The following is a 27,671-nucleotide window of genomic DNA, read 5'->3' as shown; positions in this document are numbered from 1 at the left end:
GTGTCAATCAAGGGTCCCTTGGCGGCCGAGGCAATCAGTGTCCTGGTGGGTGTGCGCCACACTTGTTCTGCTAACTGTGCCAGGGTCCCCATGGAGACGGGCTGACTGGCAGGGGCAGCCTTCAGCTGGAGGGCAATTCAGGGGGGGAGAGGACGGGCAGCTCCCAGGCCGATCTCCAGCCCACAAATCGGCACACAGCTGGCCAAGAAGGAGGCTCACTGCTGGGGAAGGTCGGTGGGGTTTTCTTTCCTTAAAGCCAAAGCTTTAACCCTAAAGCAACCAGACGGCCAATTGAACAGCTGCAACAATTCGCTTAACAAAGGTGGCAAGAAGAAGAGTCGTAAAACGGGACAAAATTCACTTTTAACAAATGTCTCCCTTAGAAAACATAAATTTTAGGCTGAATTGCGGTCGTAGGTTGAGGGCTACCTGCGCCAGGGAAATGACAGGGCGGCCCAGATGTTTAAAGCTGGAAGGGAACCCAGAGGTCATCCAGCTCAACCCCTTGCTCAGTCGCCTCCGTCAGAACACAGCTAGCGAAAGGGAGCCCCGTCCCTTCCCTCAGTTATGGTCCTCATACAGGTAATCCTCAACTTATGATGGGCCACTTAACGACCAGTCGAAGTTACGGCAGGCCTTATGACCCGGTTCTCACGTTCCAAAGGCTGCCCCCCCCCCAACACACACACACACTCCCTACAATCCTGTGACGTCGAGGGCTTGGCAAGCATCCCAAATTGCAGCCATGGGCAGCCTCTGCAGTCCCACGACCGTCTTTTTAACCCCGCCTTTTGCTGAAAAACGGAGATGGAATGGAGATGAACACTGCCCCCTAGAGTTGGGAACGACTAGCACATATGTGCGAGGGGAATCTTTACCTTTACCTTTACCGGACAGGGTTTCTTTAAAAGAGGGCCCAACAAACAGGTAGCCGAAACCCTTGGCGTAACCTGCAGACTGGCAAATTAAAACGTAGCCAGTGGGACACTCAATCCCCCCTCCCCCTGGCTCCTGGGAACTGGGGGTGGGTGGGAGAGCAGAAACGGAGCGGAGGGATTGATTCCCCCAGCAGCTAGACATGGGAACAAACCAGCTCTGTCACCCAGGCAGCCCCTCTAAAAGCCACCGGAGGAGATTTATGCTTCAACCAGACTCCGATCCATCAACGCTTCCCCGGGATGCTGACGGGAAAGAGAGAAAAACCGGCCGGGCTGACCAGCAGCAGTTTAGCTGGATCGATTCCTTAGCAAATGACCTCATGAAATTTGCACATGGCGTCTCCCAACCACCCCCAGTTCTGACAGGCAGGGCACAGAGGGCATAAGAGCCCCCAGTCCCATTGAGGGGCATCCGACTTCAAGGCTGCCTATGGGGAGGGACAGTGGGCAACGTAGCACACGATGGTCTTGACGGCTTGTGCGTTTGGCTTCCTTTCTGCCCCCAGCCCCCTCTCAATCATCAAAAGTGTTTGAAGTTGCTGCTGTACCAGGGGTGGGCAACTAAGGCAGCTTTATGAATTGTGGACTTCGACTCCCAGAATTCCTGAGCCAGCAAGGAGACTCCACACCAGGGGTGAAATCCAGCAGGTTCTGGAGAACCTGTAGCGGAAATTTTGAGTAGTTCAGAGAACCGGCAAATACCAACTCTGGCTGGCCCCAGAGTGGGGAGGGAATGGGGATTTTGCAGTATCCTTCCCCTGCCATGCCCACCAAGCCACGACCACAGAACTGGTAGTAAAAAAATTTGGATTTCATCACTGCTCCACACCCATTTGCACCACTCAGGTGATCCTGAGGAGACAGACAAAGCTCCAAGTGGCCTCAACGACTCTCTGAAAGAATGCAAGTGACCAGCAAGGAATACAAATCCTTCCATTCCCCACCATCCAGTCAGAGTTGAAGAAGCTTCTTGGATGAGAAGCGAAATGCCTTCAAAGAAAAAAGCAGAAAGTCCAGTTGCCTCTTGGAAAAAAAGCACCTTTGGGACCTGCAAGACGGAGAATCTCCATAGACACAAGGAAGAGAGAAAGTGGCAAAACCACCCAGGCAGGAACCAAGAATTCCGTTTTTGGAATCTGGAATTTGGCTTTGTCCGTCTGTGGAAGGTCAAAGGAGCAGCAGCTTCAAGAGGACGCAGAGGGAAGAGGGACAGATCAGCAAATGCCACCGACAAAGAATCGGACTCAAAACCGCCAGCTCAGCACCAGCCCAAGGAGTCCTGAAACTTCTGTTTAATGAAGGAAATTAAAGATTGGAAGCCATCCATCCTTGGCCCAGAGCTCCTAATTAGAAGGTTGTTGAATTCCCCAACCGACCCAGCTCTTTTCTGTCCTCAGCCAGAAGGCTTGTTTACCTGGAGTTCACCCATCAAGCAGCTTAATAAGACAGATCCTCCTCCATCTCCTCCTCCTCCTACCTAGAATAAAATGTTGGAAGGGACCTTGGAGGTCTTCTAGTCCAACCCCCTGCTTAGGCAGGAAACTCTACACCACTTCAGACAAATGGTTATCCAACATCTTCTTAAAAACTTCCAGTATTGGAGCGTTCACAACTTCTGGAGGCAAGTTCACTGGTTAATTGTTCTCACTGTCAGGAGATTTCTCCTTAGTTCTAAGTTGCTTAGAACTCTGCCTCCTCCTCCTCTTCCAACTCCTTCTCCTTCTCCTCCTCCTCCTCCTCCTCCTCCTCCTCCTCCTCCTCCTCCTCCTCCTCCTCCTCCTCCTCCAACACCTATAAGGATCTGCAGATTTTAGCTCAACCCCAACATTTCCTCCGGTGACACTTTTGCCCAGGTTAGAAATTTAAATGTGACCTCAAACAGCGGAGGCTAAAAGTACCACACTTCAAGAAGCCAGACCTCATGATTTGGGTCACTGTTGCGCTTAATTAATTGGAAAGAAGCGATCAAAAGTGCGGTGGTTCAACAGCAGCAGAGGAGAAAGTTTAACAAAGCCCCCCACGTTCCCCCCCCCAAAGTCCTTAGGAGTGTATTTTTTTTCCCCAGAGGGACAATGGTCTCTTTTGATCTTTGAGTTAGCGGAAGAAGAAAGGACGGCAGGAGCTAAGTGTCCATTAGCCGGGTACTTAAGATGTCGTCCTGGCACACATGAAATCTGCGAAATCGTCAGTTTTATTTTACTCACCCCGACTTGTTATTGCCTGGTCTTCTCCACCACCCGATCCCACCCTTGTGTACTCTTGCCTGACAGTTTGTCCACAATAACTAATTAGTCTCACACGGTTTTCCTGTTGCAACACCTTCAGCTGAGTTGCAATATCAAGCAGAGGTTTCATTAGACTCCTTCTGATGGGCGGCCCAGATAGACAATTCGGCACAAGGTCCTCTCAAGGTCTGGCTTTAGAAGGACACCGAACCAGACAAAGTTAGTCCAAGTATCTAAAAGTTCTTTAAACGTGTTAGGATCCCTCTAAACCAGGGGAGTGAACAACTATGACAACTTGGCAACCTGTGGACTTCAACTCCCAGAGTTCCTGAGCCAGAAAAAAAGTGGCTTATGATCACACTTACAACTGTTAACAGCATCCCCAGGGTCACGTGATCAAAATTCAGACGCTCAGCAACTGCTTCATAGTTATGACTGTCGCTGCGTCCAGAGGTCACATGATCACCTCTTGCCAACGTCTGATGAGCAAAGTCGATGGAGGAGCCAGATTCCCTTAATCAACCCTTAAACAACTGCAATAAGAGGTGGGTTTCAGCAGGTTCTGACAGGTTCTAGAGAACCGGTAGCGGAAATTTTGAATAGTTCGGAGAACCGGTAGTCAAAATTCTGACTGGCCCCGCCCCATCTATTCTCTGCCTCCCAAGTCCCAGCTGATCCAGAGGAAATGGAGATTTTACAGTATTCTACCCCTGCCACGCTCACCAAGTAATGACACCCCCACCAAGCCACGCCCACAGAACCGGTAGTAAAAAATTTTGAAACCCACCACTGACTGCAACCATTCACTTAACAACTGTGACGAGAAAGGTCGTACAATGGGGCAAAACTCACTTAACACATGTCTCGCTTAGCCATGGAAATGCTGGGCTCACTTGTGTCGAGGACTCCCTGCACAGGGGACCATTCTAGCTTGCCACGGGCAGCTGTGTGTGTATGTGTGTGTAGGCGTGCGTGCATGCGTGCGTGCAGGGGGGCTTTCTATAGTTCCCCTCTCCCAACTGTGTTACCCACTCAATCCTCGGCACTGACTCCAAGACTGGGCTTGCACAGGAGACGTGCTTCAGTGGGTAGGATCCAGGAGCTGGCACACCGTGAAAAGGGCCAAGGTTACGCCCTGGCATGATTTCAAAGCCAGAGCGAACGTGCCCTCCACCCAGGAGCCAAAACCCAGCCATTTCTCCAACTGTGCAGCACCTCCTTAGGGCCCTTGACCCCAGGTGAGGGGGGTCGGGGAAGCCAACCTCCAGGCAGGCAGGCAGGCAGGAGCAAAGGGGAAGAAACCTTGGAAGGCAGCCCCACCGCCTTGTCAATTTCACCTCCGGTCTTGAATTCTCAGCTTCCCGCTCAGCCACATAAACGCTGCTTGCTGAGTACAAAGTGGAGGCAGCAGGAAAGCAGATTGCCTTGAAGGTAGAGGAAATCTGAGGAGGGGGAGTGACGGAGGGGGGTGGAGAGGCGGAGAAGCCACAAATACAAGGCAATAACAGCCTGGGATGAAGCACATGGACTGGGCACTAGGCTGACCGTTCTCCTAGCTGGCTGTAATGTCCGTGTCCCCCAGGCCCCAAGGACACATAAAAGACTGGGGGCTCTTCCCTCCCCTCCCCGCCCGTGCCCCTCCCCTTGGAAGCCCCCTCCTCCTCTACATGCCTCCCTGTGCATTGATTAACAACTCGAGTCGTCTCCATCTAAGTCGCGGCTGCCCAGGGAAGAAGTGGGTGATTTATTTTAGCCAATTACTGGTACACTGTCCCCCTCGTTTCCCGGGACTGCATTTAATTGATTGAAACCTATTGAAAACAAATTAAGCAGCCACCAGATGCAAAGATCTGTTTATTGCTTTTTCCTCCACAAAGAGCCTTTTCTCCACGCATGCATCTGTGTGTGTGTGTGTGTGTGTGTGTGTGCTTGCACGCACGCACTGAGAGCCATAGGAGGAACAAAATGCATTTAGGAAAATGTGAGATGAAGGGAGAGAGGGAGAGAGAGAGAGATCTCTGGAAATTGAGTGCCTCAGCAAGGCGGCTTCCCCTCCAGCACCCACCAAGCTGGGAGCCCTGCAGAATGACAACAAGGGCGGGACCCCCTCCCCAGGACCCCTCATTCACCCTTTGCTCAGGGGTCCTTCCACCCCATGCAAATCAGACACACTGAATCGCCCCCAGCAGAACGAGCCGGGGCGTCCATCTGCAGAGAGCAGGCTTAGAGAGGAGGCAGCGGGAAACAGAGATCTGAAAAGGGAACTCATCCAACAACTTCTCCCAAGTCGTGTCTTCTCCTGCAGAAGCACCTTCTGTTCTAGGAACATCCCCCAAGGCCCAGGTAAGACCCCCTTCAAAGCCTTTCTTGTGGTCCCTAAAAGTGCGGGCCTGAAAGGTAGAAGGGAAGTGGTTTTAAGGACTAGAGGATAATAGATTTGGAAGGGACCTTGAAGGTCTTCTCGTCCAACTCTGTTATTCTGCTCAAGTAGGACACCCTACTTTACTATCTCGGACAAATGGCTGTCCATGTTCTCTCCATTTGAGAGAACCTCCAGTGATGGAGCATCCACAACTTCTGGAGGCAAGTCGTTCCACTGGTTAATTGTTCGAAATTTCTCCTTCGTTGGTTCTCTCCTTGATTCGTTTCCATCCGTTGCTTCTTCTCCTGTCTTCTAGGCAATATAGAATATGGACCCCACCCTGTGGCATAATCACAATGCTACCCAAACGAAGGGTCTCCTGCCACGAAGATGCTACCCAGAAACTGGAAGAGAAGCTGGAGCAGAGTTGGCCTCCCAGTTTTACTGTGGGGGGTGGGGTGGGGGGTGGGGGGTGGGGCAAGGGCTTTTTTTCCAGAGCAGGCAGCAGCACGGAGGGGAGTCAGCTGCATGGCCCTGCTCTTCCCCCCTCCCACCCCAATCCTTCACTTTTCCTTAATGGGACGGGAACTACTGCAGCTTGTTAAAGCTGTAATTATAAATAATTGAGTGCGGGAGAGGAATTCAGTCTGCAGTGGGGAGGGAGGGTGGAAAAGGCACTTGGTGACCTCCACGTGACTGGCCGCAGAAAGGGGGTTGCTGGGGGTGCAAGGAGGGGGAGGGAAAGGGAGAGGGGGAGGGAAAAGGGGAAGGGGAAGGGAAGAGAAGGAGAAGCAAGGGAAGGAATGGAAGGAAGGGGGAAGGGGAAGGGAAGGGAAGGGAAGAGAAGGGAGGGGAAAGGGGAAGGGAAGGGAAGGGGAAGGGAAGGCTCCATCTAAAGATTCCCCCAGGGTTGATCCCCGCAACCATAGTTCCTTGGAGGCCAAATTGTCTTCTTAGTGTCAGATGGGCTTCAACCAGACTGAAGATTTCTTGGTAGTCCTCGACTTACAACCGTTCGTTTACTGACCAAAGTTACAATAGCACTGAAAAATGCGGACGTGACCATTTTTCACAATTACGAGCCCCAAGTGTCCCCTTTTGAGAACCTTCTGACAAAGTCCATGAGGGGAAGTCAGATTCACTTTGTAACCGTGTGACTAGCTTAACAACTGCAGTGGGGCAAGGAAGGTCATAAAATGGGACAAAACTCCCTTAACACCTGTCTCGCTTAGCAACAGAAATGTTGGGCTCCATTGTGGACAAAATCTGAGGACCTCAATGGAGCAGTAGATAAGATCATGGCTGCTAAGCAACCCCATTCTTGGAGCCGATTCTCATCTGCTCCAGTTAAGGGAGAGGGTGTAGCGTTGCTTAGATCAGTGTTTCTCAACCTTGGAAGCTTGAAGATGGGTGGACTTCAACTCCCAGAATCCCCCAGCCAGCGCTGCTGGCTGGGGGATTCTGGGAGTTGAAGTCCACCCATCTTCAAGCTTCCAAGGTTGAGAAACACTGGCTTAGATAAACTCTGCCTGAGAGCAGATCATTGATGAAGCAACTTCTCAATTCACCTTGAATGCACCAGGCTTGGTCTCTAAACCTGGTTGGAAAGACTCAAAACTGACCTGCAAGAATCATGAAGATGGGTCACAGCCCAGAACCCACATTTCCTAGCGATGCCCAGAAGGCCTAGAAAGGGCTGGACCTTGGGGGAATCCTGACTCTGCCCCACGTAGCTTTTGAGCCAGCTGTGGCTTATGGACCACCTGATGGTGGCATCCCGCTGAGCGAACCTGGGCGGGCATCAGCGTGGCTTTACACACCGCTAATCGGCTGCTACTGTGGCATCCAGCTCAATGCAATTGATCTACTGAAGCTTGAAGCCGATGCAAATATAATTAGGGACTTTTCATTCTGTGTGGGGTTCTCTATCAAATGATTTCAACCAGGGGTATCCAACCTTGGCAACTTTTAAGGCTTGTGGACTTCAACTCCCAGGATTCCCCAGTCAGAAGGGAATTCTGGGAGGTGAAGTCCACAAGTCTTAACAGTGCCAAGATTGGACACCCTGGTTTAAACCATTGCTGGACGCATCCCTGACATTGTTAGCCCTCAAAGGGTCCTTCTCTCTTTCCCAAGAAGACCACTACTATATACTGTCAAATGTCCTCAAAGCTGTAGATATGCATCCACCAATGATGACCCAAGACCCAACAATGATTGCGCACCTTCCGCCGCGAGTTGAAGACGCTTTTATTTCATCAAGCGGGCCTCGCCTAAATTTTCTCCCTTTTAAATGAAAATTTTAAATTTTTAATTGTATTTTAAAATTATGGGTATTTTAAATCATGGATATAAATTCAGCCAAATTTATTTAATTTATTTTATTTGATTTTAAATTTTGTATATTTATGTGTTTTATTTCATGGCTGTACACCGCCCTGAGTCCTTCGGGAGTAGGGCGGTATAGAAATTCAATTAATAAAATAAATAATAAAATAAATGATTCCTCTGCCTTTTGGTCTTCAACGCAAGCCAGAATCTTCCCTTGGAGGGCTCCAAATCTTCCCATCCACACTTCTGACTGCAAACAATGGGTCTTGTTTCACAAAATGGGGTTGTGCAACTTCCTGCTATGGTCCAGACTGAAAAACCTCCAAGCCAACAGCAGGACAGAAGGGTGAGAAGGACAGAATTTGGCCTCCCACACTTCGTCTCTGTCTCAAAACATCTAACCGATCTCGACACGTTTTGCTGCCTGCGCCCTTCTTTCCTCTCACTTTGTAGGGCCTTCTCTCTTCCCTGTCCGTCCAACATCTGGACCTTCTTGTCCACCTGCTGCCCAGCGTGAACAACCACAATAATTAACAGGGGTCCTCAGCCACCCAGCCCTGACCCAAGGAAGTCCTCCTTTGTTAAGGGGTCAAAGAGATCAAGATGCCCTTCCATGGAACCCTGAAGGACTGGTCATAGCACATCTATGTTTTTGGGGGGCACTGCCATGGAAGTACTCCACCACCACTTCTGCCTTCTTCCAGATGTTCCTGTTGCTTCTCAGCCCCCCCCCTCCCAAAACACACATCATTCTTGCGTTCAAGTCTGGGTGACCTTCTCAAGCATCTCTGGCACACAAAGATTCATCTGCTCTCCATGCACACAACAAAGAGAAAACCTGAAGCTTTTCGCACCACTTCAAAACTGAAAGCTTTGCTCTTCCCACGGAGCCTGGCACCCGGGGAGAGAAAAGGCAGAACGAGCGGAACAAGAATGAGCAATGACGTTTGGCCACAGTGACTCACAAGCCTGTTAAATGAGTCCAACCTCACTGCCGGCTTCTGCTCTCTGAAAAACCAGGGCTGAGACTCTGCAAGACCCAGACAAATGGCCTGCAGGATGCTGGGAGGTGAGAAATGCACCTCGGGTGATCTGTCCTGCTCCTCTCCCAGCTCTCCTTTTGATCTTGAGCCAGAGGATCCAAAACTCTTACTACGCTGTGTTGCTACTCACCGTCCATGAGTGGGAATATTGACCAAGGAGGAAGTGCAGGGAGGAGGAACACTTTGGGATCATCCCAGAAAAAAAAGGGACAAAATGATAAGTCCTACGTTATGCGACAGAAGATTGAAGGTTTGGGAGGTAGGAAAATCTTCTAGGTCAGAGCAGCTCAACAGTTGAGCTATGAGGTTGCTCTGGGAGGCTCCAGACATGGAAGATTTAAATTCCCAGAATGCTCTCTTCTCAGAAGCAGCTGCCATACTGCTTCTAGGCTAGGCTAGGCTAGGCTAGGGGTCTGCAACCTTAAACACTCAAAGAGCCATTTGGACCCGTTTCCCACAGAAAAGAAAACACTGGGAGCCACAAAACCTTTCCCGTGCTGACTATTCCTTGAGCGGCCACAAAACTAACATATTGTCAGACTGCGGTGCTATCTCAAAATTAAATGAATTTCCAAACTGCCAATCTTTAAGGAAATCTTTCTTTAATTGAGCTCAGCCACCGGATCATGACTCCACACGGACAAGACTGACCTTTTGCCTCCCAATCCCTCCCTTTCCGATCCCCAAATCTCTGCTTCTCATTGGCTGTTAAACGTTCTGTTTTCTTCGTAAACTTTTATTTTCTTGGATTTATCCATGGTTGGCCTACCGGGGGTCGAAAAGCTCAATAAATCACATGCCAGCAGGTGTTGCACATTGGTGGTTGTGATGCATATTTTGAGTGACAGGGAGCTGCAGCAGAGGGCTGAAAGAGCCACATGCAGCTCCAGAGCCACAGGTTGCTGACCGACCCCTGATCTAGGGAATTCTGGGAGTTTAAGCCCGCACATCCTAAAGCTTGCTGGCTGGGGACTTCTGGGAGTTGAAGTCCACACATCTTCAAGTTGCCAAGGCTGAGAAATACTAATTCTAATCATTACATGATTAGGGATGAAAAGATTTGTCTCCACCTTGAGTGCAGTTGCCTTCCCAGGTTCAGACAATCAGGATTGCAGGGGAATGCCTTCTTTCGTTCTCGCTGCAGGAAGCACCCCATCCACAAGCTAAAAGCAGGCTTAACTTGGAGACTTCAGATCCATTCTGGGTCCGAGGCCTCGACTCCAGCCCAGGAAAGCCACTCCTTCTCCTCTCTCGGCCTTCCTGCCAACCACGTGAAAAATGCTGGCTGCGCCAGGAGTCCGGTGTCTCTCCGGTGGCAACAGCTCAAAGCCCATTAGACTGAGTGCCGAAGCGTTGCCCGTGGTTCGTCAATTATTCAGACAATAATTGCACCCTTATTTAAAGTCTGGCCTCGTGTCCGCGGCATGCCAGCCTGCCAAGCGCCACCGATAGCTCACGCCACAGGCAGGCGCGCTCCACACCTCCCACCCAACCCCTGAAATTCATCCATGGAGGCATCTGGTGAATTAGTTAAGCCGGCACGTCCGGGGGGGGGGGCAGTGTGTACTCAGGTGCGAAGTCAGAGAGGCGGCAATTAAACACTCGCGCCGCTTCTTGTAACTCGGAGTCATTTAATCCCAACCTGAACTCGGGCTCAGGGATCAGTGAGGGATCAGTTGTATACAAGAACACTTCAGAGCCAAGTTTCTCGCCCTTGGCAACTTGAAGGGGTTGGGACTTCAACTCCCAGAATTCCCCAGCCATCACTGCTGCTGGGGAATTCTGGGAGTTGAAGTCCACCAGGCTTAAAGTTGCCAAGGTTGGAGACCCTTGGTCTAGAGGACATCCACAAAGCTATGAAGTCCACATAGCCACAAGGTCCAGAAGAAATCCAGATAAGTTTCCAAGGGAAGTCCATGTGATTTTGAAGGCCACGTAGCTTCAAGGTCCAGAAGAAGTAGGGGAAGAAGACGGGTCCCTTTTTAAAGTCATGGGCTCTCCTGACTTTAAACCTAGCCAGAGTAGGATCTGATTTGGCACACAAGAAACCCATGAATAAGGGCAGCTGATGGAGCAACCAACAACTTGCGTTCCATTTCCCACCAAAGATGCTTTTTGTGGAAAATTTTGCCTTAATATGGTGTCTGTGCTTGGAGGCTATTCACAGATCCCTAGGGTAATCTATAGCATCATAAAACGTAAGTATTTGGAAGATACTTGGAGATCTAGTCCAACATTCAAACTCCATGCTTGTTTGCATAACCATTTTTGTGTAGAATGACGAGGGGGAACAAGAAATACGTAGCCCTCGCCCAGACCTTTTTCCTATATTATCTATGAATAAACACATCTGCATTCACACCGATGGTTAATCTGAAGATCTGATGACCCCCCAATCTTAGCTAAAGACAAGAATAGACAACCTTAAGAAGAATAGGTTTCTTAATAAGTGAAAGATCCATCAAAAAATGGTTTGCTTACACAATTCCCACTTCTCTTCTCCTTCTGAGAAACCTTTGGGATTCAAAGGCTAGTTAGAAATCTCCCTCACCTTTTCCGGGTTTTTTTTTCCCCCAATTCCCTGGATGATGGTCATTGTTATCCCAAAGAGCTGGCTGCTACTACCAACCCCAAACCCCACTGTCTCTTCATTGTGGGCAAACAGCAGAAAATCACCAGCCTTTATATCAGCTGCTCAATTCAGTCACTCAAGACCATCCGTTTCAGATGCTCCTGTCTGGTTATTACGGCCCTGGACTTTATAATCCGAGTATGGTAGCCCCTAGGAGGAAATCAATAATTCTTGTTGCAACCCTTTTAATGGGAAAAAAAGAGGTGGCCGAAGGGAGAAGCAGAAAGTCTTGAATAAAGAAGGAGGAATAAAATTGGCCTACCCAACCTTGCCGTTCGTAAATCACCCTGAGCTCTCAAAGAAATGGACCACAAACACAATGGATATGTTGTGCTCCCTCAGTTCCAAATTGTTCCTCTAAACCTGGTGTCAGCAACCCGAGGCTCTGGAGCCGCATGTGGCTCTTTGGCCCTCTGCTAAGGCTCCCTCTCCCGTCACTGGCTGGCCCCGCCCCTTGCCCTCCCCTCCCAGTCACTCCTCGCCTAGGCTTGGAAATCCGAGAGATACAGAGAGGGGGGGAGAGAGACATAAATACACACAGAGAGAGAGATACAGGGAGAGTGGGGAGATAGAGATGGAGAGTGGGAGAGAGAGATATATACAGAGAGAGGGAGGAAAATTGAGAGGAGAAGAGCAAGATACAGAGAGGGGGGAGAGAGAGAGACATAGAGAGATACAGGGGGGGAGAGAGGGAGAGGGGGAGAGAGACATAAATACACACACAGAGAGAGATACAGGGAGAGTGGGGAGATAGAGATGGAGAGTGAGAGAGAGAGATATATACAGAGAGAGGGGGGGAAATTGAGAGAAGAGCGAGATACAGAGAGGGGGAGAGAGAGAGAGACATAGAGAGATACAGAGAGGGGGAGAGAGAGAGACATAGAGAGATACAGAGAGGGGGAGAGAGAGAGACATAGAGAGATACAGAGAGGAGGGGGAGAGAGAGGGAGAGGGGGAGAGAGAGACATAAATACACAGAGAGAGAGAGATACAGGGAGAGTGGGGAGATAGAGATGGAGAGTGAGAGAGAGAGATATATACAGAGAGAGGGGGGGAAATTGAGAGAAGAGCGAGATACAGAGAGGGGGAGAGAGAGAGACATAGAGAGATACAGAGAGGGGGAGAGAGAGAGACATAGAGAGATACAGAGAGGGGGAGAGAGAGAGACATAGAGAGATACAGAGAGGAGGGGGAGAGAGAGGGAGAGGGGGAGAGAGAGACATAAATACACAGAGAGAGAGAGATACAGGGAGAGTGGGGAGATAGAGATGGAGAATGGGAGAGAGAGATATATACAGAGAGAGGGAGAGAGGGGGGAAAATTGAGAGGAGAAGAGCGAGATACAGAGACGGGGGAGAGAGAGAGACATAGAGAGATACAGAGAGGGGGGGAGAGAGAGGGAGAGGGGGAGAGAGAGAGAAAAGGGTTTCGTGGTTCTAGGCGATTTTTAACAACCGGTTCTCTGCCCTAATGATCGGCTGGGTAGGCGTGGCTAGGGGAGGTCATGTGACTGGGTGGGTGACATGGAGTTGGCCGCGCCCACCCAGGTTTTGTGGCTCCCGGTGTTTTTTTTTTTTCCTATGGGAAACAGGTCCAAATGGCTCTTTGAGTGTTTAAGGTTGCAGCCCCTTGCTCTAAACCCTCAGGTCAACCCTACGGTGGCCAAGGTAACTGAACCTTCCCCCCCCAAATGGATATATAATGTTCTTCTGCTGATGGTCCCCCTGGAAAATCATGGTCAGCAGGCAGCCAAAGTAACAAAGGACCGAAAGACAGGAACTTGGGTTCGGTTTTTGTTTCTTCACTTGACACGGGGGGGGGGGTTTAGTCTGAATAAGGAGGTTTCCTCCTGCACACCACGTAGGACGTTTGGAAACATGACTTTTGAGGAATTGGGGGCAAGAGTTCAGAAACTATGAACTAGACTAGAGACCACAGTGCCACATAGCAAAAGTATGGTAATCAAGTATGGATCCTGATCCAAACCAATGATTCCACTTGGGAATTGCCTTTTTTTTTTTTTGCCAGTTGGCTGTTAGCCTGAATTAAGATGGCCTCCCTTGTTAGATTCTGAAGCCAGAGGCAAGACCAATATTGTTAGTTGTGGAGAGACATAGAGGCAAAGATCTGGACCCTGACATTCCCCTGCCCCCCTTGAGCTTATGGGCACTGGTGGGTATTAAAATGATTTAGGAGGACCATCAACTTCTCGGAAATCTAAACAGCCCCCCTCCCCATTCCAGATAAGACTATACCCTAAAATTAAGATTTATTGACCATTTCATGCTCCAGGCCAGATAATTGCTATGGCCTTTGACCTGCCCTCTTCCAACGGTCACTCTACAGGTCACGCTGGGACTCATAAACATGCCAAATGTGTCCATAAGCATCAAGGTAGCCCAAGTCCCTAGAAGAGACCTTCTCCTTGAGACCACAGAAGACGGTTGTTCCCCAACTATTCACTCATCAGACAACTCCAAACTGGTTTGTTTTTTGTCTTGATTGTCCAGTGGGGTATGGAGAAATTTAAAGGAAGACTCATCCCAAGACAAGGGCAACACAGTTGGGTCCCATGTCCTATAACAACAAATGTCAATGCAATATTGATTGGGCAAGAAAATGGGTGCCACTGAGTTAAGCGCAAAGCGCCTGAGAAGAAATAATCAGCAAGTAGGCTGATGGAGGTGTTGCACATCATGCGTTCTTCACCCAGTAGAAGAGAAGCAATTTGCAGAGCTGATACACTTTGCTGGCCAAGAGGCATGACCACTGACGCTATCTCCTCTTGTCCTTCCTGCTTGCTTATCCGTAACCTAAAAATATTTCAAACAAATCAAAGTCACTAACGGCAAGTATGTTGACCTTCCACTGAGAACGGAGGACAGTTCTTGAAGAAGCTCACCAGGACCAGTCCAAACCTGTACAAAATCCCTTCCATTCTTGGGACGCAAGTCAAATTGCCACCATATCTTGCAAGCAAAGTTCAGAGAAAGCCTTACCAGCATCTTGCCTGGAGGGTGTGCAGACCACAAAACATCTGACATGCTTATTTCAATCTACATTTTCCACTTTGCCAGGTAACGCCAAAAACACAAGGAGCGGTTTGATGAAGGCTGGGTGACTACCTCTCTGGGACCTGCACAGTTCGCCTCATGCCACCGGTTGACTCAACTACAAACACTGAATCATCCAGTGCAAAACTGCTACCCGCGGTGGAATAATGCCAATTTGCAACTTCTGCAGGTGAAGAAAGAAAAAAAAAAGCAAAACAAAAGGGGTGAAAAACAAAGATGCAAAGAAGCTTTGATAAGAGAAGATAGCCTTAGAAGTTTACTGCCAGCGACTTCAGGAACACATCCGTGCTTTTTTTCTTGACAGCCGTGAAAAGTGTTGCTTTTGACACCATCTTTCAGCTTCCTTATCTCACAGATCTAAGGGTCTCTGGAGCCAATTTAGCTGTCCAAAATCAGCCCAGATTGGCCAGGTGCTGTTCCTTGCTGAAAGCAAAGAGTCCTTCAAGTTGAGTTCAACCCTTGATGAGTTCACAGGTAGACTCAGAGAGTTTTCAAGCAATAAAGAGAGATGGATCTGCCACCACCTTCTACATTTTCCTAGCTGTCTCCCAACTGAGTACTAGTCAAGCCTGACCTGCTTAAGTTTCTGAAGCTAGTAACCAAAGCGGAGGGGAGATGAAGATTAGAAGGAAGGGAGACAGAGGATCAAGTGTTTCTCTCTAGCATTAAGACGGTGTTAATGAAGCCAGATGCCGAACACTCTACTTTGCTGCTCTTAAAGTAAGGATTAGCAAAGAAGAGAGGCTCAGAAGAAGCTGAGAACTTTGGAGACCATGCAGTGCTTGGCTATTTTTGACAGAAAGGTGAACATTCACAAGTATCACTTAACCCTCTTTGCTTTGTTTCTACTGTCCTATGTTTTCATGGTGCACCTTTGCAAATCTACCAGTTGCTCTTCTTATTTGGATCACGATGAGTTCTAAGATCTCTGTGGCCCAGTTTCCAAGTAGTCCCCACGTTATCAAAAACTACCCTCCTGATCACAGGGGCTTTGAAGAAAAGGTAGATTTCCTAACTGGGAGTCCTCCAGAGGCTTCAGGACTGAAACCCACAGGATTCCCAGCTGAAAAGAGAATTACGGGACACGTCCTCCCCGTACAGGGTGAAAGCTTCAGAAATATAATTTGCAAAAGAACAAGCTGAGCGGATTGAAGGAGGGGAGAGACTCAGAGGGCCCCAAGGAAAGAAAGCAAAAAATGGTTAAGAGTTAAGTTGGGGAGGACAAGACACCCTCTCAACTGCAGCATTCACAAGTGCTATGAAACCAAAGCATGCATTCTTGATATAAATTGCTCTTCCTGAATGTTATCTGAAGAGTTTGCATTCTCTCCCTCCTTCTCTCCCTTCCTCCCTCCCTCTATCTCTCTCTCTCTTTTGTCCCTTCATCTCTTTCTCCCACCCAGGTTGCTCTGTGTTTTCCCTCCCTTGCATGGCTTTAGAGAGTAGGGAGGAAAATCCACTTACTGCTCTAAACGGACCTCCAGATCTGGGTTCCCCATCCTCCAGTGGGCTCAGTGCTTTCCAGGGCCGTCTGCAGGATGGCAGCTCCCCATCTTCTTTCCGGGAGAGACCCCACTCCACCCCTTGTCCTGGACAGCAGGTCCCAGATCCCCCATGGCTCGAGCCGGCAAGAGGCCTAATGCAAAATTAAACCCTGACATCACCCTGTAATGGAGACGCTCAGCACATGATAAGGTCCCCTTATGAAATCCGGCTGCCTGCAGAGGCACGGGATGGGGATGGGGGAAGAGGAGGAGAGGAAGAAGGGGAGAGGACTGGCCAAACGGACACCCCTACCCTACCCCTTTTCCCGGGAAGGTTGCTATTTAAGTAAAAAGAGGAATCCTTCCCTCCTCTTTTTGGCTGGGTGTTGAGCTGTATACACACACACACACACACACTCAGATTACAAGCAGCTCCGGGTGAGCGTAACCGTCTGCCCTGCCAGGCATCTGCCTGACCTCTGCCTGCTAATCCTCCCCAGGGGAGGGAACTCTGATGCCATTAGAGCTTGGCAGGCACCTTTTGGCCTTCTCTGCAGGAGCGGGGGCACAGCCTGCCCTCTGCCGATTAGCCCGAAGCCCCTCTAATAAGCAGCCCCCTCCCCAGCTAACCCTCGCTTTGTTTGCTTGGAAGGCCAGGCTGCAGAACCGCTTCGGTTTCCCAGGGAATTTCTTCCTCCACGCTGGCTACAGCCTCCCTTCATCCTCCTTTTCAGAGAGTCGGACTGATGCTAGCAGCCCCCTTGGTCAGCCCAAGAGCTCGGCATGCCCCCACTGCCCTAAGGCCGAAGTTTCTTAACCTTGAAGACATCTGAGCTTCATCTCCCAGAATTCCCCAGCCAGCAGGCTTTAAATGAGCATCTTGACTGATGGTTGACCTTGTGGGCTCAATTACAGTTGGAAGTCAAAGGCTACCGTACTTTAGTTCAATGTTTCTCCACCTTGGCAACTTGAAGACATCCGGACTTCGACTCCCAGAATTCCCCAGCTATTCCTGCAGTGACCCATCTGAATTTAGAAGGCGTGTCGATTCTTTGGGCCCATCTGGGGCTCAGGCTCCATCTGCAAAAGGCCTTCTTCTCATGCCCCATCTACGCTACTTCCAGCATCCCGACACATGAGCCTATTAAGGACAGGCACACCAAGCCAATCTCTCCTATGTCTTGGCACCCAAATGGGCATCTCCCAGCCAAAAGGGGGTAGCAAAACCACTCTGGATGGCCTTTGACCAAGACCTGTTGAACACAGAAGACGTTCTGAGTTGGGAAACAGGCAAATAAGACGCAAACGGAGCAGAACAACCAAGAAATGCCTGAACCCAGGAGTGATGTGACCCTTGGCAGCCCTTGACCTCTCCCTCTGTGTAAAGTGTGCCCTCTTGGCCCTTACAAAATTGTTCAATCTTTAAGCCCACGGCAGAGAGCTAAGCCCGTTTTCTGCAAACGCTCGATTCTGCAAAAGAAGAATTTGGTGTACTCTGAAAACAACCCCTTGGCCTGTTTAAAAAAAAAACAGTCAGAGTATCATCTCTGAGCAAACAGTCAATTCTTTTTTCTTTTCTTTTTTTTATAGAAACTTTATTGAGGTTTTTTACAAAACAGAAAAAATTAAAAAATAAAAAAAGCTTACAATTAAGAAAATACTCGAGTGCGCAGAGATGACTAAATTAACTTATGAATTAAATGATGAGAAGTCAGTTTACTATATGGTATGGGAAAGGTGGTACAAGTGGTTGCATGACAAAATGAAAGAAAGATCTAAAGGTGTGTTAAATATTGGTTAAAAGTGAGTTGAAATGTCACCAAGTACTATTTATGTAAATAGTTAAAACATTGCACATCCGATACTAATTGAAAATGTTATCATACTTATGTGTTTTATGTTTCTGTTTGAATGTTTGTTTTTCCTTTTTCTCTTTTTTTTTTTTCTCAAACAGTCAATTCTTTTCCCCACTCAGAGTTTCTCCTCCGTTTCTCCCCACACGAAAAAATGAAGGAAAGATCAAGAGGTAAAGGAAGCCAACATTCCAGCTGGGATTAGCTATCAAATAACTTTGCATTTCAAACCCTTTTCTCTCTGGTTCCCCCTCGTCCTCTTTGCCAAAGGACCACAAGGCCAGGGGTTAAAGGAGAAGACCTGCGAGGTCAGGAAGTCATCCCCTTTTGGGACCTTCTCCTTTCAGGAAATAGCTGAACAGGTAGAGTTTAATTAGCGTGCAACGAATAGAGTGACTGGCTAAAAAAAGATTTGCCCACTTTTCTTGCAAATTAGCCTATCCTAATTTGGGTGATTGGAACACATGCAGCCCCTCAGTTTCCTGTTCACATCACACATCACACATACACATACACAGAGAGAGAGGGAGAGAGGGATGGAGGGAGGGAGGGAGAGGGAGAGAGGCTAGCTCCCCATACTGCTCCTCTTCCACTTTCCAATTCTGTTTTTCACGCAGAGTTGGCAGAACCGAACAGCCACCCAAGCCAAGGCCCAGAGCATGCCGTTCCATGCTGTGCCACATCATGTGGGAGAAAAGCAAAGCACCCCATGAATTCACCCTTGGGAGAGAAAAAGGTCTCAAGTGATGCCGAATTACAGCTATGGGCAAATCCTTCCCGACGCAACTTTGGAAAAGAAAAAGTGGTTAGAAGCCCAGGCCCCTCTGCCTTCAACCCAAAGCTGCGAGAAAAGGGTTGCCATGATTCAGAAGCTGGGCACAGGCCTTTGGCTTTCAGGAATGGGAGAACACCTGGATTCCTCCTTCACACATCTTCCCCACCCTGGAAAAATCCCCTGGCAATACAGTCACCAGCTCCGTGTGCTCCGGGCAGCCACAGAAACCCCGGAGGGAGCACCAGGTGCCCAAATCCAGCTTTGAGGTCGTGGCCAAAGACAACACCAGGCAGGGGCTCCATTTGGGCTGAAGTTCCCCACACCAGAGGAGGCCAAGGAAGAGAACTTTCACTCACTCAGGCTCTGAAGCAAAGAGGACCAGGTCTTCGTTCCCAACATGACGGCCTTTCAACGCGGTTTAGAGACGGGACCCTGGCCGCCGGGCTTCTCCCAATCTCTTGCAGAGGGCGCCCCTTGGAGACCGCCAGGGCCTCTACTTGTGGCAGCCGCCGACTCAGCCGGAGCAGCCAAGCAGCTGGGAAACGTTCAGCTCAGGGAGGAGACCCCATCCACAGCCCGCCAGCACCTCTCTCTCCCCCTTCCCCATGCTCAACTCTTGTTCTCCCCGGGGGAGGGAGGGTGCTGGGGAGGGGGCATCCCAAGCTGAAAGAGCTTTGGCTCTGCCCCCACCCACAAACAGCTTCCTTGCTCCCCCAGCCAGCCAGCTGCCTCCGCCGACGTCGCCTCGTACTTGATAGCAACCTTGTCAAGACTGCTGAGTTGTAGCTGACCTCTCACCTGCAGCTGCTAATTAAGGTTCCTCCGTGACAGTTCAAGTGCGCCTCGCCTCCAGTTTGCAGCACCAAAGCTCCTAATTGGAGGAGATTTTCCGTTTCTCAATAGAGCTGGATTCCTCCTTCCTTCCTTCCTTCCTTCGCTCGCCCGCCCACCCTCCCTTTTTATGGCTATTCCAGGGCCCCAGGCAAACATTGCATTTCCTCCCGGTGTTTACCCCTTGGGAAACATGGCACTTCCTCTAAGTCTGGGCCTCTGGGGAGCAACAGGAAGGTGGAAGGAGAGGAGGGGGAAGGAAATGGGGGGTCTGCAACACCGTGCAGGAAAAGCAGGAAAGGGGAAGAGAGGAAGGGCCCTCGAGCCTTTGATGTTCTCCTTAAGGGCCCAAATTTCTAAGATTTCGGAGAGCCTCCAACGATTGGACACGGTCCCTGTTCAGAATTACAATCTGAGTGGTTGCACACAGGAGGACAACCTTCTAAAAGGCCATAGAAAGAAGTCAAGAAGAAACATCTTCTCAATTGAACAAGAAGGGGAATACACATAGCCCAAAAGTCCAATTTTGGTGAACATTTAAGAGAACGTCCTAACCTGTCTCTTCTACTGAAGAGCAGTATGGAACTGGGAGAACCTCTGAAAGAGACAGACTAAATGTGAATTAGCTAGGAAGAGAAATGGAACTTGATCCCGTTGGGTGGACAATCTAAGAGACAGATTCTCTCCCCTCTTAAGTGACCTTGGCTCCCCTTATTGTCCTGTCCATTGTTCTTATCTTGGCCCAAACTTTGAGCCAGTCCAATTGCTAACATTCGTGGCCCAGCCTTCCTCAACTGGGTGCCCACCTCACAAATGGGCTCCTCTCCCAGAATGTCTCCACCAGCATGGCCAATTCTGGGAATTCTGAGAATTGAGGTTGATACCCCAGAAGAATGTCCTGTTTGGAGAAGGTAAATCCTTGAAAGCTCTGGGCTCCTAAATTTACTTTCAGGCACTCTTTCACTGAGCTAATGGGGAGTGGTTGCTTTAGAACAGAGATCTCCAAACTTGGTAACTTTAAGACTTGTGGATTTCAACTCCCAGAATTGTCCAGCCGGCACGGCTGGCTGAGGAACTCTGGAAGTTGAAGTCCACAAATCTTAAAAGTTATCAAGTTTGGAGATCCTTGCTTTAGGACAATGAATATTGGATTCTTTCTACTGAGGGTACGGTAGCATTCTTCAACCTTTTTAGCTAGAAAGACATTAAGGGTTGGGTGCAAATCTCTCCCCTGACCCTCACTGCCTCTTTGCCTTCCCACATCTCCATTCTCACCACAAGGCAAGACGGTAGGAGGAAGCCCTTCCTTCCATGCATTTTAGAACCGGTGCATTAAAAGGGAAGTTTTGTTCTTGGGAAATCACTCAGAGCGTCTTTCTCTGTGGGCCTTGCCATCTTCGGAAAAAATCAGCTCTCTGGTTTCCCTGCCAATTGGGAGGAGAGTTTCCAACGGCTGCCACAGTCCAAGCTCAACGGCCTTGTTTGCACAACGGTTGAGAAGCAGAACAAGTCCCAGGTGAAGAGTTCAACAAAACAGGAGTGGGTGACCCAGTGCCCATGCCATTCCTGGGCTTTGCTCCTCCCCTCCCCTCGGGATCATCCTGCCTGGATTCCTGGCCAGACCCTGACAGATCCAGGGAGATCAGAGATGTTTTATCAGAGAGAGGATGGGGGGAAAGAGGAAGAATGAGATAGGCCGAGCGCTGAGCTGACCCCATAATCTGTCCGAGGTGAAACAGACGAAGGCTTGTCTCATCCACAGGAGGGAGAGGTCAGGAAGGGCAATTCTGCTCCAATGTGGCCACATTCCTGGAATTCATGCCTGGCCAAGCAGTTTTGCTGTCAAAAAGGCTGCCCCCCCCCTTCTCAACCTGGAGTAGGTGGGGCACATAGTCCAGAGAAAAAGGCGGGCGCCAGGAACCCGTGTGAATGTTGGCACATGTATGTCTGGAGAAGCCGACTCTCCTACAAAGCTTCGTCCCCAAACCATGTTTCACACTGAGAAAGCCTGAAGGAGTTTGCAAGCAGCATTAGAGCTAAAGGGCCGAGGTCAGGATGTGGCAACTGCCATTATGAGAGTCCAGTACATTTTAAAAGGGAGGACAGCTTCTTCTCCAAAGCCCCTGAAGGCAGGACAAAAAGCAACGGATGGAAGCTAACGAAGGAGAGAAGCAACTTAGAACTAAGGAGAAATCTCCTGACAGAACAATTAACCAGTGGAACAACTTGCCTCCAGAACTTGTGGATGCTCCAACACTGGAGGCTTTTTAAGAAGAGACAGGACAGCCATTTATCTGAAACGGTATAGGATTTCCTGTTTGAGCAGGGGGTTGGACTAGAAGACCTCCAAGGTCCCTTCCATCTCTGTTATTCTGCTAAAATGCTGAAATGTCATATTCCAAATCCTCTCCTGGAAGCAGAAACTGTTTCCGTATTAAGCTACCTCTGCCACTTTCCTTTGGCAGGCTTTCAAGAACTACTGAAAATAAAATAAAATTATTAAAAAAAACAAAAAAACAAACCAAGCAAACAGAAAAGGGCACTGCAGGTCTCAGAGAAGCCCGTTCCCCCTGCGGCGTTTGCCTTCCCTCTCATCCGTCAGTCGAAGGGCAAAAACGCTGAGGAAACAGGCCAAACTCTTTTAGCTTGGTCTCCACCGCTGAAACCGTGCATGGAGACTTCTTCTCGCCCTCTTTAGATCAATATTGGCTAGAAGTCAAGCCAGGAGGAGAAGAAGCAGCGAAGAAGGCTGGGGAGTGATTGCTAGGCAACTGCCCAAAAGGAAAAGGCATGAAGAAGTTGCTAAGGAACCAATTATTTACCCCCATATTCCACCACGCGGGAAGCCAGAGGGGGTTGAGGGTTGAGAAGGAGAAGAGCGGTCATTCTGAGAAGAGGTGAGAAAAGGAGATAGACGTCCACCTTCACGGTGGCCACCTTTTTCGTCATCAGTCCTCTTAAGTACTCCTGTTCCACACGACCCTAGATTTCAAAAGTTGCGTCTCTCAGACGAGCCACGCCATCTGGATCTCCTGCTTCCTTTTATTAGAGCAGACCACCAAACCACCAAGAACGAGCATCAGATTCAGCAAGCTCATTCGCCTACCCAGTTCATCAACCAACCAGGTGCTGGAGCTTACCTGGACAGGTCTGGTCCCTTCAGAAAGGAAAGGGGTAGAGAAATGGCCAGCAGCTCCCCCTTTCCCCCCCACCTCCCAGCATCAGTGCATCAAGTCCTGAGATTTTGGGGAAAGGCCTGTCCCCCAATTCAGAGACGATACAAGCCCAAGGGAAAGATCTCACTTTGGGAGATTCCGTTTTCTGAGCCTGCAGCTTAAGAAGAGATGGGCAACGCCAGAGAAAAGCCTGGCTAACCTGCCTCGAATTCAGCCAAGTTTGAAAAAAAAGGAGGTCCTACATCAAAGGAACCAGCTGTCCCCACCCTTCTCCAAAGCGGAGGTACACCTGCCTTAACTTCCTTCTCGAATCTTTGCCCCCCCAAGACGGACGTGTTGCCCCAAACCCCCTCCTCCCTTCCAAAGACGACAAAACTGAATAAGGAACAAAAGAAAAGCCACCAAGCACTGTCCCGTTACATATGCAAAGAGTTAGATCGCTTGACTCTTTCCCCCATATTCATAGTCCTCAACTTACAACGGTTTATTTAGTGACCATTCAAAGTTACAACTTCGCTGAAAAAAAAGTGATTGCCTTTGTTTGCACACTTAGGACTCTGTGGCAGCTCCGTCAGGGTCACGTGATCAAAATTCAGCCGCTCGGCAACTGACTCATATTTATGACGGTTGCAGTGTCCCCTTTTATGACCTTCTGACAAGTAAAGTCATTGGGAACGCCAAAGTCACTTAACGACCGTATGACTAGCTTAACAACTGCACTGATTCGCTTAACAACGGTGGCAAGGAAAATCGTAAAATGGGGCAAAACTGAACTTAACAACTCTCTAACCGCCATGGAAATGTTGGGCTTAATTGCGGTCGTAAATCGAGGACGACGTGTATTGATTTTAATTGCAAACCCACTTAACAAAGGGAGATGCAGCTCTTTGCTGTTAAGGGTCTGATTCTTCCCCACTGCATTACACACACCCACACACACACTTACACACACCCTTTGATTACACTCTCACTAATCTCTCTTGTGGCTTTGTGGCCAGGAGCACGCCTTCTCCACCAGACCCGAGTGCATTTGCAAGATCAGTCGCCGATCAGCTCTGGGGGATGCCGAGTTTCATCTTTTGATCCTGCAAAACCAGCATGGATAAGCCAAGATTTACCTAATCCCCCCACCCCCGCACTGACTGGACCCCACAGGTCTGCATTCACACGTTCCACTGAAACGTTCTGGTGTGAAGAGGAACCCAAAGAGGATTGTCTACACAATGGTGACTTGGACAATGAGCCCCAACTGGGACAAATATGGGGCCTGAGGCTGGAGGTCTGCGGAGAGAGATTTATCCAGGCTGTCTTGGCCATCAGCAGCTCCAGACGGTCAAAAGCTGTTGGGTTTGCATTTGCGTCTCTCCCAGCTTCAAAGCCTGCTGGGTTGGGAAAGGTGAAAGAGATGGAAGGGAGGGTTGAGAAGAAGCAAACAGGCAGAAGATGTGAAGATGGGTCTTCTTGCAGACCTCGGAGGGTGGATAAAGGCCAGAGTCTCGGTCCAGGGGGTGGCCCTTCTGAGTGGCCTTGGCCAGCCCGGGAGCATGGATTGATGGAACTTGGCCTAATCCATCCTCCTTCCCGCTCATAAACCAGGATCGACTAAACCTTGCATCACCCACCTACACAGATCTGACAAAAAAAAAAGAGGAATCCAAAGAGGTGGATGTGGACCCCCTCTTCCAGCCTTGTCTGCACTTGAGGGGTCCCTCAACCTTATAAGCAGCCCTGCCCCACCTTGGCCTCCCACCCAGCCTAGATTTCTGGGCCCCCTGCTTGCTGGCTTCCAGCAAAGGCCGTGTGGGTGGGTGGGTTGCGTCCCTCCAGCCGGCTGCAACCAGGAGGCTCCAAGGGCTGTCATTTGCCCCCCAGCCCCATCCCTGACCTCCGTGGTGACTTTGGGAGGCGCACCGTGCTCCAGGGAGCCTGGCCGCCCCTCCCTCTCTCTCCCCCCACTGGAGAACTGCCGCTCGAGCAGCATCTCCTGCGAACAAAAGGCACGGTGGCGCGTGCCTCTCTCTCCCTCTCTCTCTCTCTCTCTCTCTCTCTCTCTCTCTCTCAGCGCCTGCCCACCGAAGCCCAGGCGGCCTGTTGTTAGCGCTGTGCCAAACCCAAAGTGGCTGCTCCAATCACTGCAATCCAATAAAAGTGCTACTCGCCTATTTATCATCCGCGGGCTTTTTATCGCAGCCGCGGCAGATGGCGGCTACCTTTAGAAAGCTCGGCAGCCTGCTGGCATCGGCGTTCCTCTCGCTTGCTCCCGCTTCCCCCACCCCTTTTTCTCTTTTGCAGAAACAGCTGAGCTTGGCGGAGATGGGCCCCTGCACCTGCGAGGAGGAGGAGGAGGGGGGAGCAGGAGGAAGAGGTGGTGATGGAGGAGGAAAAGTAGAAGGAAGAGGTGATGACGGAGGAGGAGGGAGGAGGAGGAGGAAGAAGAGGTGGTGGTGATGGAGGAGAAGGAAAAGAAGGAGGAAGAGGTGGTGATGAAGGAGGAGGAGGAGGAGGAGGAGGAGAGCCCAGCTGACTGTTTGGCAGGGCAGACCCTCCCTATAGGGAAAAGAAGGGAAGAGAAAGGGGCGACCTGGCCAAGCAGCCTCCCTTGGGGGAGTGGCTGGGAAAAGGCCAAGAGCAAGGGGGCTCTGGACTTGGCAGTGCCCAACACTCCTAAGGGCAAGGAGGGAGGGGATCAAAAACCAGTCTCCAAGCAGCCTGGCAGGCCAACTGTGGCCACAGCTGGAACATCTCTTTTCTGGCCTTGAATTGCTCCTGAAGAGTCGGGAATGTGTGCCAGGGCAGGGTGTCCCGAGCAGCTGGGCCAAAAGGAGAGCCAAAGAGGGAGGGGGCAAAATCGAAAAAAGGAGAAGGGGGTACCAGAGGAGAGATTCCCAGAGGGAATTTGGGGATGGATGGATGGATGGATGGAGAACGCAATGGCCCTGGACAAGAAGGCACCCCTCTTTTCTGGAGCAGCCCTCCCTCTCGGGAACTGCCTCCCTCCCAAGGTTAATTTGCCCCAAACCTTTTCTTTGCTAGAAAAAGGCAGACAAGGGTCCCTTGGGATAGGAAAGCCTTACCTAATGCCAGCCCTCTTTTTTATTCTTGCGGTTTTATTTATCCTCCGTCGTTTTTCACAGGCAGCCAAATGTCTTTCTTCTCCTCAAGCTTTGCATATCGCAAGCAATCTGGCGTGCCAAGGTATGTAAATAAGGCCCCTGGACTGGGAGTCCCGATTGCCAACAGGAGGAGCAACAGGTCAGAAGGGGGAGGGGCAACCCAAGTCAATAAGAAAAGGAAGATTAAAACAGGAGAGAGAGAAGGATGAAGGACGAGGGTTGCACATCCTTGCAAATGCTGGCCTTACACATAACAAAGCAGAGGTGCTCACATACAAAGGGTTCACATCTGGCCTGGGGATTTTAAGAGCTGCATTCCCAACACATCTGGAAAACGTCTTTGAATATTAGTAGCTTGGGTTTGGGAGTTACTTTGTTGGTTTGAGCTCTGAGTTCGATTCTTGGGCGCGCTTTGGATCGTCCTTGTCTGAGGGGGCACAAGCACAATCCAGAGCGCACCGAAGAGGCCTCCTCGAATGGGGACGAAACGTTGGCAACCCAATCAGAGCCAAGCTCGGCACTCAAAACCAATAAGGTGACATCTGGAAAACAGCAGCTCAGGGAGCACAGCTGCAGAACGGTGGTCTTTTATACCGACAGCCACTTTTTCTTCTTTTGCAGATAACCGACTTCCTCTGCTGCGTTTCCTGCTGGCCAACCCTTGTCGCCTTTGATCCACAAACAGGCTTCCAAACCAACCACCACAAACACACCTCCCACAGCACAGGACACTTTGGGGTCGGCCTCTGTTTTCTTAGTTCTGCATGGCCTGGAGCAGGGGTCTCCAGGGACCCCTGGACCCCTGCAGGGAGCAGGGAGTTGAAGTCCGCCAGGCTTAAGGTGGCCAAGGTTGGAGACCCCTGGCCTGGAGCAGAGCCCTGGCCAGCTGGCTGGCCAGCATTGCTTGTGCTCTCTTCACTAAATGAGAAAGGGGGATGACCGCAGAAGCTGTGTGTGTGTGTGTGTGTGTGTGTGTGTGTGTGTGTGTGTGTGTGCAGACCATTCAGTGCACAACTGCCCCCCTAGCAAGGAGACACTTGGGCAGACACTCTCTCTCGCCCTCCCCAAATGAAAGACCGATGCACGGAAGCCGCAAAGCCCATTCGATTGCACGGCTAACCTGGTCGCCCGTTCAGGTGGCAGATAAAAGTCAACAGCCAGCCACCCATCCGTTGTCCCTCCCTCCCGCCTCTCCTCCCTTGCTCCATGTCTTTCTTCTCCGCTTTCCACCCCGCCCTCCAGGTTTCCCTTGGAACAAAACGTACGCTCTGCACGCACACACACACACACACGAGGAGCCCACCGCCATCTGTGCAGAAGTGAGCCAAGGCGTGCAAGAGGCAAATCGTTCCATCCCGGGCAGATGGCATGGCAGGGGGAAAGGCCTGTCCCGCGCGACCCCTCCCCTCCGCCCCCTGCATGCAACACGCATCCCGTGTGCCTGGCGGTCTAATGGAAGGCGTGTCACTTGGGGGTCTTCACCATGCCTGACCTCTCCCCCCTCCTCCCCCAAGCCGTCCATTATCTGCCCTGCCCAGCAAATAACCTCCCCAGCTCATTATCCCAGATGCCAACAAAGCAGCCCTCCCGAACTTTTGAACCGCTGTGACCCCTGCTGCCCCCCTGCCCCTGACTTCCAACCTGGGGGTGGAATTCTTTTTTTTTTTTAGAAACAGGAAGGGGGGCAATCAATCACATGAACCATGACAAGCCCAGCTGGAGGGGTGGGACAAGAGTCCCTTCGTCTGGCACTAAATAGAATCATCTCCTGCCCTAATTTTAAATTTTTTGTTTTGCTCAGAGACGGTGGGGGGAGGAGGGTGGGTAAGTGGGG

General features: G+C 50.2%; 1 protein-coding gene across 6 annotated transcripts in view; it reads right to left on the bottom strand.

The window, feature by feature from the left end:
- GSE1 (Gse1 coiled-coil protein) overlaps nucleotides 1–27,671 on the bottom strand; it is a 243,324-nt gene that overhangs the window by 122,195 nt on the left and 93,458 nt on the right. Inside the window, exon 1 of one of the 6 annotated variants that reach the window (XM_034426573.3) lies at nucleotides 19,074–19,161. The exons of 4 other annotated variants lie outside the window; for them this stretch is intronic. In XM_034426573.3, coding sequence (XP_034282464.2) covers nucleotides 19,074–19,116 — 43 coding nt within the window. In that variant the 5' untranslated portion in view covers nucleotides 19,117–19,161. Of the gene's footprint in view, nucleotides 1–16,069; nucleotides 16,231–19,073; nucleotides 19,162–27,671 lie in introns of those variants that run through there. One more of the 6 variants, XM_034426575.3, reaches the window with a different exon arrangement.

The sequence above is a fragment of the Pantherophis guttatus genome, chromosome 11 (assembly GCF_059756535.1).
Source record: "Pantherophis guttatus breed Tessera chromosome 11, ASM5975653v1, whole genome shotgun sequence".
Classification (NCBI taxonomy): domain Eukaryota; kingdom Metazoa; phylum Chordata; class Lepidosauria; order Squamata; family Colubridae; genus Pantherophis; species Pantherophis guttatus.
Note: the sequence above shows the minus strand (reverse complement) of the source record. Positions and strands in the feature narration are given on the sequence as shown.